General features: G+C 53.5%; 1 protein-coding gene across 2 annotated transcripts in view; it reads left to right on the top strand.

The window, feature by feature from the left end:
- The window catches only part of LOC147092857 (calpain-1 catalytic subunit-like), a 105,812-nt gene that overhangs the window by 75,780 nt on the left and 16,237 nt on the right, over positions 1-13,795 (top strand). For both annotated transcript variants that reach the window (XM_085976114.1, XM_085976113.1), the window contains 2 exons: positions 27-238; positions 3,046-3,085. In XM_085976114.1, coding sequence (XP_085832240.1) covers positions 27-238; positions 3,046-3,085 — 252 coding nt within the window. The remainder of the gene's footprint in view (positions 1-26; positions 239-3,045; positions 3,086-13,795) is intronic.

The raw sequence follows: 13,795 nt of genomic DNA, 5'->3' as shown, positions 1-13,795 counted from the left end.
TATTCCATGCTCTCGCTGTGTTACAGTACGCCGGACAGGCTGTGATCCACCTGAAGCGGGATTTCTTCCTGTCGCACAGCTCGCGAGCCCGGTCTGACCTGTTCATCAACCTCCGGGAAGTCAGCAGCCGCTTCAAGCTGCCCCCCGGAGAATACATCATCGTCCCGTCGACCTTTGAACCCAACAAGGAGGCCAACTTCTGCCTGCGGGTCTTCTCGGAGAAGCACGCCCACTTTGAGTAAGTAGCGGGCTCAAGTACGGGAACCCGGTGTGAACGGAGAATCCCTGCATTTATACACAGCGCCTTATCCTGTCGCTACACGACAATGACCTACAGTGAAATGCTTTTGAAGGGCTGCCGTTATGCAGAGGGCCACGGCGAGCATTTTGCGCACAGCAAACTCCCGTGATGTGAGATGGGTTTTTGATGATGTTGGTTTGAGGGAGGAATGTGGGCCCAGGACACCACCCTGCTCTTTGAATAGCGCCCTGGGCTGTTTAGCACCCACTGGGGGAAGCAGACGAGGGCCTGGGTTTAACGTCTCATCCAAAGGACGACAGGTCTGTCACTGCCGCCCTCGCTCAGTGTTGGTGCGGAGCTCACGGCTGATGTCAAAAACCCGGCAACGGACTGGGTGATCTGATCCAGATTAAGCGCTAATGTCCTGGAGTGGGGAAATGCAGGAGGAATGGGCCGAAATCAGCCGTGGCTCAGTGGGCAGCACTCTGTCGCTTCTGAGTCAGAAAGTCATGGGTTCGAGCCCCACTTCGTGAGACTTGGGCCCATAATCCAGGCTGACACACGCAGTGCCAGTACTGAGGGAGCGCCGCACTGTCGGAGGGGCAGTACTGAGGGAGCGCCGCACTGTCGGAGGGGCAGTACTGAGGGAGCGCCGCACTGTCGGAGGGGCAGTACTGAGGGAGCAGCGCACTGACGGAGGGGCAGTACTGAGGGAGCGCCGCACTGTCGGAGGGGCAGTACTGAGGGAGCGCCACACTGTCGGAAGGGCAGTACTGAGGGCACGTTGCACTGTCAGAGGGGCAGTACTGAGGGAGCGCCGCACTGTCGGAGGGGCAGTACCGAGGGAGCGCTGCACTGTCGGAGGGGCAGTACTGAGGGAGCGCCGCACTGTCGGAGGGGCAGTACCGAGGGAGCGCTGCACTGTCGGAGGGGCAGTACTGAGGGAGCGCCGCACTGTCGGAGGGGCAGTACTGAGGGAGCGCCGCACTGTCGGAGGGGCAGTACTGAGGGAGCGCCACACTTTCGGAGGGGCAGTACTGAGGGAGCGGCGCACTGTCGGAGGGGCGGTACAGAGGGAGCGCCGCACTGTTGGGGGGGCAATACTGAGGGAGCGCTGCACTGTCGGAGGGGCAGTACTGAGGGAGTGTTGCACTGTCGGAGGGGCTGTACTGCTGCACTGTCGGAGGGGCAGTACTGAGGCAGCGCTGCACTGTCAGAGGAACAGTACTGAGGGAGCGCTGCACTGTTGGAGTGACAGTACTGAGGGAGCGCCGCACTGTCGGAGTGACAGTACTTAGGGAGCGCCCCACTGTCGGGGGGGGCGGTACTGAGGGAGCGCCGCACTGTCGGAGGGGCAGTACTGAGGGAGCGCCGGACTGTTGGAGGGGCAGTACTGAGGGAGCGCCGGACTGTTGGAGGGGCAGTACTGAGGGAGCGCTGCACTGTCGGAGGGGCAGTACTGAGGGAGCGCTGCACTGTCGGAGGGGCAGTACTGAGGCAGCGCCGCACTGTCGGAGGGGCAGTACTGAGGGAGCGCCGCACTGTCGGAGAGGCAGTGCTGAGGGAGCGCCACACTTTCGGAGGGGCAGTACTGAGGGAGCGGCGCACTGTCGGAGGGGCAGTACTGAGGCAGCGCCGCACTGTCGGAGGGGCAGTACTGAGGGAGCGCTGCACTGTCGGAGGGGCAGTACTGAGGGAGCGCTGCACTGTTGGAGGGGCAGTACTGAGAGAGCGCCGCACTGTCGGAGGGGCAGTACTGAGGGAGCGCCGCAATGTCGGAGGGGCTGTACTGCTGCACTGTCGGAGGGGCAGTACTGAGGCAGTGCTGCACTGTCGGAGGGGCAGTACTGAGGAAGCGCCACACTGTCGGAGGAGCAGTACTGAGGGAGCGCCGCACTGTCGGAGGAGCAGTACTGAGGGAGCACTGCGCTGTCGGAGGTGCCGTCTTTCGGATGAGACGTTAAATTGAGAGCCGGTCTGCTCTCTCGGGTGGACGTAAAAGATCCCACGGCTACTATTTTGAAGAAGAGCAGGGGAGTTCTTCCCGGTGTCCTATTTATCCCTCAATCAACATCACTAAAACAGATGGTCTGGTGATTATCACATTGCTGTTTGTGGGAGCTTGCTGTGCGCAAATTGTCTGCTGCGTTTCCTACATTACAACAGTGACTACACTTCAAACAGTGCTTCATTGGCTGTGAAGCACTTTGGGACGTCCTGAGGTTGTGAAGGGGGCTATAGAAATGCAAGTCTTTCTGTTCGTGGGCTGCTCCCAAGTGGCCAAGCTTCAAGTGTGAGTCCAGACAGGAAGGCGATTTTATCACGGCCTAGCGCGACCTCTGACCCCACAGTCAACCGACGGCCACACCACACCAGTCGTAACCCCAGGTGAAGTGAAACCCTCTCTTGCTGAAGATGTCCGGGGAGTGCAAGGGCTTTTTCATCCTTAACTGTGAATGGGAGGGAGAAGTCCGTGACAGGACTATCAGAGACCGGTAGCTCTGGATAGAAGGGGCTTTATGGACTGAATGGCCGATTCATGCTCCAGACTTATGGAATGGCAGCACAGAGCAATAACAGTGAGGCAGCACCTTCCCATGCGGAGTCTCCCTGCGTTTGCTGGGCTCTGATGCTTGTGGTCTTACCTGCTTCACGGCTCGTTCCCGAATGTGCTGGTTCCCAAACTCGAGCCGTAGTTGACCCGCCCGTTGGTGAGTTCAGTTGTCCAGTTTTACCCAGTGGTATTCCCATTCACAACATGCCGGACTGGGAGCAGTGACCGTTTCCAACCTCGTTTTTTACAGGGAACTTGACGACGAAATCAGCGCTGACCTGGGGGAGGAGGTAAGATGTGAGCGGTTGAAGGGTGCAGTTTGGTGGGGTCAATAGACCGTTAGATCCACTCTCACTTCCTCTCTATTGTATGGTGTTTGCAATCCTGAGGCTGAAGGATGTCAGTGCTGGGGCAAGGGTACACTTCTATCCCTAGTGTCAGCATCATTCACCCCACGTGGCAAGGGTAGATACACAGTAAAGCTCCCTCTACACTGTCCCATCAAACACTCCCAGGGCAGGGGCAGCACAGGTTAGATACAGAGTAAAGCTCCCTCTACACTGTCCCATCAAACACTCCCAGGGCAGGTACAGCACGGGTTAGATACAGAGTAAAGCTCCCTCTACACTGTCCCATCAAACACTCCCAGGGCAGGTACAGCATGGGTTAGATACAGAGGAAAGCTCTCTCGACACTGTCCCATCAAACACTCGCAGGGCAGGTACAGCATGGGTTAGATACAGAGTAAAACTCCCTCTGCACTGTCCCATCAAACACTCCCAGGGCAGGTACAGCACGGGTTAGATACAGAGTAAAGCTCCCTCAACACTGTCCTGTCAAACACTCCCAGGGCAGGTACAGCACGGATTAGATACTGAGTAAAGCTCCCTCTGCACTGTCCCATCAAACACTCCCTGGGCAGGTACAACACGGGTTAGATACAGAGTAAAGCTCTCTCTACCCTGTCCCATCAAACACTCCCTGGGCAGGTACAGCACGGGTTAGATACAGTGTAAAGCTCCCTCTACACCGCCCCGTCAAACACACCCAGGGCAGGTACAGAGCAGGTTAGATACAGAGTTAATCTCCCTCTACACTGTCCCGTCAAACACTCCCAGGGCAGGTACAGCACGGGTTAGATACAGAGTAAACCTCCCTCTACACTGTCCCGTCAAAAACACCCAGGGCAGGTACAGCACGGGTCAGATACAGAGTAAAGCTCCCTCTGCACTGCCCCGTCAAACACTCCCAGGGCAGGTAAAGCATGGGTTAGATACAGAGTAAAGCTCCCTCTACACTGCCCCATCAAACACTCCCAGGGCAAGTACAGCACGGATTAGATAGAGTAAAACTCCCTCTACATTGTCCTGTCAAATATTCCCACGGCAGGTACAGCACGGGTTAGACACAGAGTAAAGCTCCCTCTACACTGTCCTATCAAACACTCCCAGGGCAGGTACAGCACGGGTTAGATACAGAGTAAAGCTCCCTCTACACTGTCCCGTCAAACACTCCCAGGGCAGGTACAGCATGGGTTAGATACAGAGCAAAGCTCCCTCTGCACTGTCCCATCAAACACTCCCAGGGCAGGTACAGCACGGATTAGATAGAGTAAAGCTCCCTCTACACTGTCCTGTCAAACACTCCCAGGGCAAGTACAGCACGGATTAGATACTGAGTAAAGCTTCCTCTGCACTGTCCCATCAAACATTCCCTGGGCAGGTACAGCACGGGTTAGATACAGAGTAAAGCTCCAGCTACACTGTCCCATCAAACACTGCCAGGGCAGGTACAGCACGGGTTAGATACAGAGTAAAGCTCCCTCTACACAGTCCCATCAAACACTCCCAGGGCAGGTACAGCACGGGTTAGATACAGGGTAAAGCTGCCTCTACACTGTCACATCAAAAACACCCAGGGCAGGTACAGCACGGGTTAGATACAGAGTAAAGCTCCCTCTACACTGTCCCGTCAAACACTCCCAGGGCAGGTACAGCATGGGTTAGATACAGAGCAAAGCTCCCTCTGCACTGTCCCATCAAACACTCCCAGGGCAGGTACAGCACGGATTAGATAGAGTAAAGCTCCCTCTACACTGTCCTGTCAAACACTCCCAGGGCAAGTACAGCACGGATTAGATACTGAGTAAAGCTTCCTCTGCACTGTCCCATCAAACATTCCCTGGGCAGGTACAGCACGGGTTAGATACAGAGTAAAGCTCCAGCTACACTGTCCCATCAAACACTGCCAGGGCAGGTACAGCACGGGTTAGATACAGAGTAAAGCTCCCTCTACACAGTCCCATCAAACACTCCCAGGGCAGGTACAGCACGGGTTAGATACAGGGTAAAGCTGCCTCTACACTGTCACATCAAAAACACCCAGGGCAGGTACAGCACGGGTTAGATACAGAGTAAAGCTCCCTCTGCACTGCCCCGTCAAACACTCCCAGGGCAGGTACAGCATGGGTTAGATACAGAATAAAGCTCCCTCTAAACTGTCCCATCATACACTCCCAGGGCAAGTACAGCACGGATTAGATAGAGTAAAGCTCCCTCTACACTGTCCTGTCAAACACTCCCCGGGCAGGTACAGCACGGATTAGATACTGAGTAAAGCTCCCTCTGCACTGTCCCATCAAACACTCCCTGGGCAGGTACAGCACGGGTTAGATACAGAGTAAAGCTCTCTCTACACTGTCCCATCAAACACTCCCTGGGCAGGTACAGCATGGGTTAGATACAGAGTAAAGCTCCCTCTACACTCTCCCATCAAACACTCCGAGGGCAGGTACAGCACGGGTCAGAAACAGAGTAAAGCTCCCTCTACACTGTCCCATCAAACACTCCCAGGGCAGATACAGCACGGATAAGATACAGAGTAAAGCTGCCTCTACACTGTCACATCAAACACTCCCAGGGCAGGTACAGCACGGGTTAGATACAGTGTAAAGCTCCCTCTACACTGCCCCGTCAAACACACCCAGGGCAGGTACAGAGCAGGTTAGATACAGAGTTAATCTCCCTCTACACTGTCCCGTCAAACACTCCCAGGGCAGGTACAGCACGGGTTAGATACAGAATAAACCTCCCTCTACACTGTCCCGTCAAAAACACCCAGGGCAGGTACAGCACGGGTCAGATACAGAGTAAAGCTCCCTCTGCACTGCCCCGTCAAACACTCCCAGGGCAGGTAAAGCATGGGTTAGATACAGAGTAAAGCTCCCTCTACACTGCCCCATCAAACACTCCCAGGGCAAGTACAGCACGGATTAGATAGAGTAAAACTCCCTCTACATTGTCCTGTCAAATATTCCCACGGCAGGTACAGCACGGGTTAGACACAGAGTAAAGCTCCCTCTACACTGTCCTATCAAACACTCCCAGGGCAGATACAGCACGGGTTAGATACAGAGTAAAGCTCCCTCTACACTGTCCCGTCAAACACTCCCAGGGCAGGTACAGCATGGGTTAGATACAGAGCAAAGCTCCCTCTGCACTGTCCCATCAACACTCCCAGGGCAGGTACAGCACGGATTAGATAGAGTAAAGCTCCCTCTACACTCCTGTCAAACACTCCCAGGGCAAGTACAGCACGGATTAGATACTGAGTAAAGCTTCCTCTGCACTGTCCCATCAAACATTCCCTGGGCAGGTACAGCACGGGTTAGATACAGAGTAAAGCTCCAGCTACACTGTCCCATCAAACACTGCCAGGGCAGGTACAGCACGGGTTAGATACAGAGTAAAGCTCCCTCTACACAGTCCCATCAAACACTCCCAGGGCAGGTACAGCACGGGTTAGATACAGAGTAAAGCTGCCTCTACACTGTCACATCAAAAACACCCAGGGCAGGTACAGCACGGGTTAGATACAGAGTAAAGCTCCCTCTGCACTGCCCCGTCAAACACTCCCAGGGCAGGTACAGCATGGGTTAGATACAGAATAAAGCTCCCTCTAAACTGTCCCATCATACACTCCCAGGGCAAGTACAGCACGGATTAGATAGAGTAAAGCTCCCTCTACACTGTCCTGTCAAACACTCCCCGGGCAGGTACAGCACGGATTAGATACTGAGTAAAGCTCCCTCTGCACTGTCCCATCAAACACTCCCTGGGCAGGTACAGCACGGGTTAGATACAGAGTAAAGCTCTCTCTACACTGTCCCATCAAACACTCCCTGGGCAGGTACAGCATGGGTTAGATACAGAGTAAAGCTCCCTCTACACTCTCCCATCAAACACTCCGAGGGCAGGTACAGCACGGGTTAGAAACAGAGTAAAGCTCCCTCTACACTGTCCCATCAAACACTCCCAGGGCAGATACAGCACGGATTAGATACAGAGTAAAGCTGCCTCTACACTGTCACATCAAACACTCCCAGGGCAGGTACAGCACGGGTTAGATACAGTGTAAAGCTCCCTCTACACTGCCCCGTCAAACACACCCAGGGCAGGTACAGAGCAGGTTAGATGCAGAGTAAACCTCCCTCTACACTCTCCCGTCAAAAACACCCAGGGCAGGTACAGCACGGGTCAGATACAGAGTAAAGCTCCCTCTGCACTGCCCCGTCAAGCACTCCCAGGGCAGGTACAGCATGGGTTAGATACAGAATAAAGCTCCCTCTACACTGTCCCATCATACACTCCCAGGGCAGGTACAGCACGGATTAGATAGAGTAAAGCTCCCTCTACACTGCCCTGTCAAACACTCCCAGGGCAGGTACAGCACGGATTAGATACTGAGTAAAGCTCCCTCTGCACTGTCCCATCAAACACTCACTGGGCAGGTACAGCACGGGTTAGATACAGAGCAAAGCTCTCTCTACACTGTCCCATCAAACACTCCCTGGGCAGGTACAGCATGGGTTAGATACAGAGTAAAGCTCCCTCTACACTCTCCCATCAAACACTCCAAGGGCAGGTGCAGCACGGGTTAGATACAGAGTAAAGCTCCCTCTACACAGTCCCATCAAACACTCCCAGGGCAGGTACAGCACGGGTTAGATACAGGGTAAAGCTGCCTCTACACTGTCACATCAAAAACACCCAGGGCAGGTACAGCACGGGTTAGATACAGAGTAAAGCTCCCTCTGCACTGCCCCGTCAAACACTCCCTGGGCAGGTACAGCACGGGTTAGATACAGAGTAAAGCTCTCTCTACACTGTCCCATCAAACACTCCCTGGGCAGGTACAGCATGGGTTAGATACAGAGTAAAGCTCCCTCTACACTCTCCCATCAAACACTCCGAGGGCAGGTACAGCACGGGTCAGAAACAGAGTAAAGCTCCCTCTACACTGTCCCATCAAACACTCCCAGGGCAGATACAGCACGGATTAGATACAGAGTAAAGCTGCCTCTACACTGTCACATCAAACACTCCCAGGGCAGGTACAGCACGGGTTAGATACAGAATAAAGCTCCCTCTACACTGTCCCGTCAAAAACACCCAGGGCAGGTACAGCACGGGTCAGATACAGAGTAAAGCTCCCTCTGCACTGCCCCGTCAAACACTCCCAGGGCAGGTAAAGCATGGGTTAGATACAGAGTAAAGCTCCCTCTACACTGCCCCATCAAACACTCCCAGGGCAAGTACAGCACGGATTAGATAGAGTAAAACTCCCTCTACATTGTCCTGTCAAATATTCCCACGGCAGGTACAGCACGGGTTAGACACAGAGTAAAGCTCCCTCTACACTGTCCTATCAAACACTCCCAGGGCAGGTACAGCACGGGTTAGATACAGAGTAAAGCTCCCTCTACACTGTCCCGTCAAACACTCCCAGGGCAGGTACAGCATGGGGTAGATACAGAGCAAAGCTCCCTCTGCACTGTCCCATCAAACACTCCCAGGGCAGGTACAGCACGGATTAGATAGAGTAAAGCTCCCTCTACACTCCTGTCAAACACTCCCAGGGCAAGTACAGCACGGATTAGATACTGAGTAAAGCTTCCTCTGCACTGTCCCATCAAACATTCCCTGGGCAGGTACAGCACGGGTTAGATACAGAGTAAAGCTCCAGCTACACTGTCCCATCAAACACTGCCAGGGCAGGTACAGCACGCGTTAGATACAGAGTAAAGCTCCCTCTACACAGTCCCATCAAACACTCACAGGGCAGGTACAGCACGGGTTAGATACAGAGTAAAGCTGCCTCTACACTGTCACATCAAAAACACCCAGGGCAGGTACAGCACGGGTTAGATACAGAGTAAAGCTCCCTCTGCACTGCCCCGTCAAACACTCCCAGGGCAGGTACAGCATGGGTTAGATACAGAATAAAGCTCCCTCTAAACTGTCCCATCATACACTCCCAGGGCAAGTACAGCACGGATTAGATAGAGTAAAGCTCCCTCTACACTGTCCTGTCAAACACTCCCCGGGCAGGTACAGCACGGATTAGATACTGAGTAAAGCTCCCTCTGCACTGTCCCATCAAACACTCCCTGGGCAGGTACAGCACGGGTTAGATACAGAGTAAAGCTCTCTCTACACTGTCCCATCAAACACTCCCTGGGCAGGTACAGCATGGGTTAGATACAGAGTAAAGCTCCCTCTACACTCTCCCATCAAACACTCCGAGGGCAGGTACAGCACGGGTTAGAAACAGAGTAAAGCTCCCTCTACACTGTCCCATCAAACACTCCCAGGGCAGATACAGCACGGATTAGATACAGAGTAAAGCTGCCTCTACACTGTCACATCAAACACTCCCAGGGCAGGTACAGCACGGGTTAGATACAGTGTAAAGCTCCCTCTACACTGCCCCGTCAAACACACCCAGGGCAGGTACAGAGCAGGTTAGATGCAGAGTAAACCTCCCTCTACACTCTCCCGTCAAAAACACCCAGGGCAGGTACAGCACGGGTCAGATACAGAGTAAAGCTCCCTCTGCACTGCCCCGTCAAGCACTCCCAGGGCAGGTACAGCATGGGTTAGATACAGAATAAAGCTCCCTCTACACTGTCCCATCATACACTCCCAGGGCAGGTACAGCACGGATTAGATAGAGTAAAGCTCCCTCTACACTGCCCTGTCAAACACTCCCAGGGCAGGTACAGCACGGATTAGATACTGAGTAAAGCTCCCTCTGCACTGTCCCATCAAACACTCACTGGGCAGGTACAGCACAGGTTAGATACAGAGCAAAGCTCTCTCTACACTGTCCCATCAAACACTCCCTGGGCAGGTACAGCATGGGTTAGATACAGAGTAAAGCTCCCTCTACACTCTCCCATCAAACACTCCAAGGGCAGGTGCAGCACGGGTTAGATACAGAGTAAAGCTCCCTCTACACTGTCCCATCAAACACTCCCAGGGCAGATACAGCACGGATTAGATACAGAGTAAAGCTGCCTCTACACTGTCACATCAAACACTCCCAGGGCAGGTACAGCACGGGATAGATACAGTGTAAAGCTCCCTCTACACTGCCCCGTCAAACACACCCAGGGCAGGTACAGCGCAGGTTAGATACAGAGTAAAGCTCCCTCTGCACTGCCCCGTCAAACACTCTCAGGGCAGGTACAGCATGGGTTAGATACAGAGTAAAGCTCCCTCTACACTGTCCCATCAAACACTCCCAGGGCAAGTACAGCACGGATTAGATAGAGTAAAACTCCCTCTACACTGTCCTGTCAAATATTCCCAGGGCAGGTACAGCGCGGGTTCGATATAGAATAAAGCACCCTCTGCACTGTCCCATCAAACACACCCAGGGCAGGTACAGCATGGGTTAGATACAGAGAAAAGCTCCCTCTACAGTGTCCCGTCAAAAACACCCAGGGCAAGTACAGCACGGATTAGATGGAGTAAAGCTCCCTCTGCACTGCCCCGTCAAACACTCCCAGGGCAGGTACAGCATGGGTTAGATACAGAGTAAAGCTCCCTCTACACTGTCCCAACAAACACACCCAGGGCAGGTACAGCATGGGTTAGATACAGAGAAAAGATCCCTCTACACTGTCCCATCAAACACTCCCAGGGCAGGTACAGCACGGGTTAGATACAGAGTAAAGCTCCCTCTACACTGTCCTGTCAAACACTCCCAGGGCAGGTACAGCACGGATTAGATACTGAGTAAAGCTCCCTCTGCACTGTCCCATCAAACACTCCCTGGGCAGGTACAGCACGGGTTAGATACAGAGTAAATCTCCCTCTACACTCTCCCATCAAACACTCCCAGGGCAGGTACAGTACGGGTTAGATACAGAGTAAAGCTCCCTCTACACTCTCCCATCAAATATTCCCAGGGCAGGTACAGCACGGGTTAGATACAGAGTAAAGCTAGCTCGACACAGTCCCGTCAAACACTCCCAGGGCAGGTACAGCACGGGTTCGATATAGAATAAAGCACCCTCTACACTGTCCCGTCAAACACTCCCAGGGCAGGTACAGCATGGGTTAGAAACAGAGAAAAGCTCCCTCTGCACTGTCCCATCACAAACACCCAGGGCCGGTACAGCACGGGTTAGATACAGAGCAAAGCTCCCTCTGCACAGTCCCATCAAACACTCCCAGGGCAGATACAGCACGGATTAGATACAGGGTAAAGCTGCCTCTACACTGTCACATCAAACACTCCCAGGGCAGATACAGCACGGGTTAGATACAGTGTAAAGCTCCCTCTACACTGCCCCGTCAAACACACCCAGGGCAGGTACAGCGCAGGTTAGATACAGAGTAAATGTCCCTCTACACTGTCCCATCAAACACTCCCAGGGCAGGTTCAGCATGGGTTAGATACAGAGTAAACATCCCTCTACACTGTCCCATCAAAAACACCCAGGGCAGGTACAGCACTGGTTAGATGCAGAGTAAAGCTCCCTCTGCACTGCCCTGTCAAACACTCCCAGGGCAGGTACAGCATGGGTTAGATACAGTGTAAAGCTCCCTCTACACTGTCCCATCAAAAACACCCAGGGCAAGTACAGCACGGATTAGATAGAGTAAAACTCCCTCTACACTGTCCCATCAAACACTCCCAGGGCAGTTTCAGCATGGGTTAGATACAGAGTAAACCTCCCTCTACACTGTCCCATCAAAAACACCCAGGGCAGGTACAGCGCGGGTTAGATACAGAGTAAATCTCCGTCTACACTGTCCCGTCAAACACTCCCAGGGCAGTTTCAACATGGGTTAGATACAGAGAAAACCTCCCTCTACACCGTCCCATCAAAAACACCCAGGGCAGGTACAGCACGGGTCAGATACATAGTAAAGCTCCCTCTGCACTGCCCCGTCAAACACTCCCAGGGCAGGTACAGCATGGGTTAGATACAGAGTGAAGCTCCCTCTACACAGTCCCATCAAACACTCCCAGGGCAAGTACAACACGGATTAGAGAGAGTAAAACTCCCTCTACACTGTCCTGTCAAATATTCCCAGGGCAGGTACAGCACGGGTTAGATACAGAGTAAAGCTAGCTCGACACAGTCCCGTCAAACACTCCCAGGGCAGGTACAGCACGGGTTCGATATAGAATAAAGCACCCGCTACACTGTCCCGTCAAACACTCCCAGGGCAGGTCCAGCATGGGTTAGATACAGAGAAAAGCTCCCTCTACACTGTCCCATCACAAACACCCAGGGCCGGTACAGCACGGGTTAGATACAGAGCAAAGCTCCCTCTGCACAGTCCCATCAAACACTCCCAGTGCAGGTACAGCACGGATTAGATACTGAGTAAAGCTCCCTCTGCACTGTCCCATCAAACACTCCCAGGGCAGGTACAGCACGGGTTAGATACAGAGTAAAGCTGCCTCTGCACTGTCACATCAAACACTCCCAGGGCAGGTACAGCACGGGATAGATACAGTGTAAAGCTCCCTCTACACTGCCCCGTCAAACACACCCATGGCAGGTACAGCGCAGGTTAGATACAGAGTAAACCTCCCTCTACACTGTCCCGTCAAAGACACCCAGGGCAGGTACAGCCCGGGTCAGATACAGAGTAAAGCTCCCTCTGCACTGCCCCGTCTAACACTCCCAGGGCAGGTACAGCACGGGTTCGATATAGAATAAAGCACCCGCTACACTGTCCCGTCAAACACTCCCAGGGCAGTTTCAGCATGGGTTAGATACAGAGTAAACCTCCCTCTACACTGTCCCATCAAAAACACCCAGGGCAGGTACAGCGCGGGTTAGATACAGAGTAAATCTCCGTCTACACTGTCCCGTCAAACACTCCCAGGGCAGTTTCAACATGGGTTAGATACAGAGAAAACCTCCCTCTACACCGTCCGATCAAACACTCCCTGGGCAGGTGCAGCACGGGTTAGATACAGAGTAAATCTCCTTCTACACTGTCCCATCAAACACTCCCGGGGCAGGTACAGCACGTGTTAGATACAGAGTAAAGCTCCCTCAACACTCTCCCATCAAACACTCCCAGGGCAGGTACAGCACGGGTTAGATACAGAGTAAAGCTCCCTCTACACTGTCCCGTCAAACACTCCCAGGGCAGGTTCAGCATGGGTTAGATACAGAGTAAACCTCCCTCTACACTGTCCCATCAAAAACACCCACGGCAGGTACAGCACGGGTCAGATACAGAGTAAAGCTCCCTCTGCACTGCCCCGTCAAACACTCCCAGGGCAGGTACAGCATGGGTTAGATACAGAATAAAGCTCCCTCGACACTGTCCCATCATACACTCCCAGGGCAGGTACAGCACGGATTAGATAGAGTAAAGCTCCCTCGACACTGTCCCATCAAACACTCCCTGGGCAGGTACAGCACGGGTTAGATACAGAGTAAAGCTCTCTCTACACTGTCCCATCAAACACTCCCTGGGCAGGTACAGCATGGGTTAGATACAGAGTAAAGCTTCCTCTACACTCTCCCATCAAACACTCCAAGGGCAGGTGCAGCACGGGTTAGATACAGAGTAAAGCTCCCTCTACACTGTCCCATCAAACACTCCCAGGGCAGATACAGCACGGATTAGATACAGAGTAAAGCTGCCTCGACACTGTCACATCAAACACTCCCAGGGCAG

The sequence above is a fragment of the Somniosus microcephalus genome, unplaced genomic scaffold (genome assembly GCF_052327205.1).
Source record: "Somniosus microcephalus isolate GS21.2 unplaced genomic scaffold, FLI_Smic_1.0 unresolved_chr2, whole genome shotgun sequence".
Lineage (NCBI taxonomy): Eukaryota > Metazoa > Chordata > Chondrichthyes > Squaliformes > Somniosidae > Somniosus > Somniosus microcephalus.
This window is presented reverse-complemented; position numbering and strand designations above follow the sequence as displayed.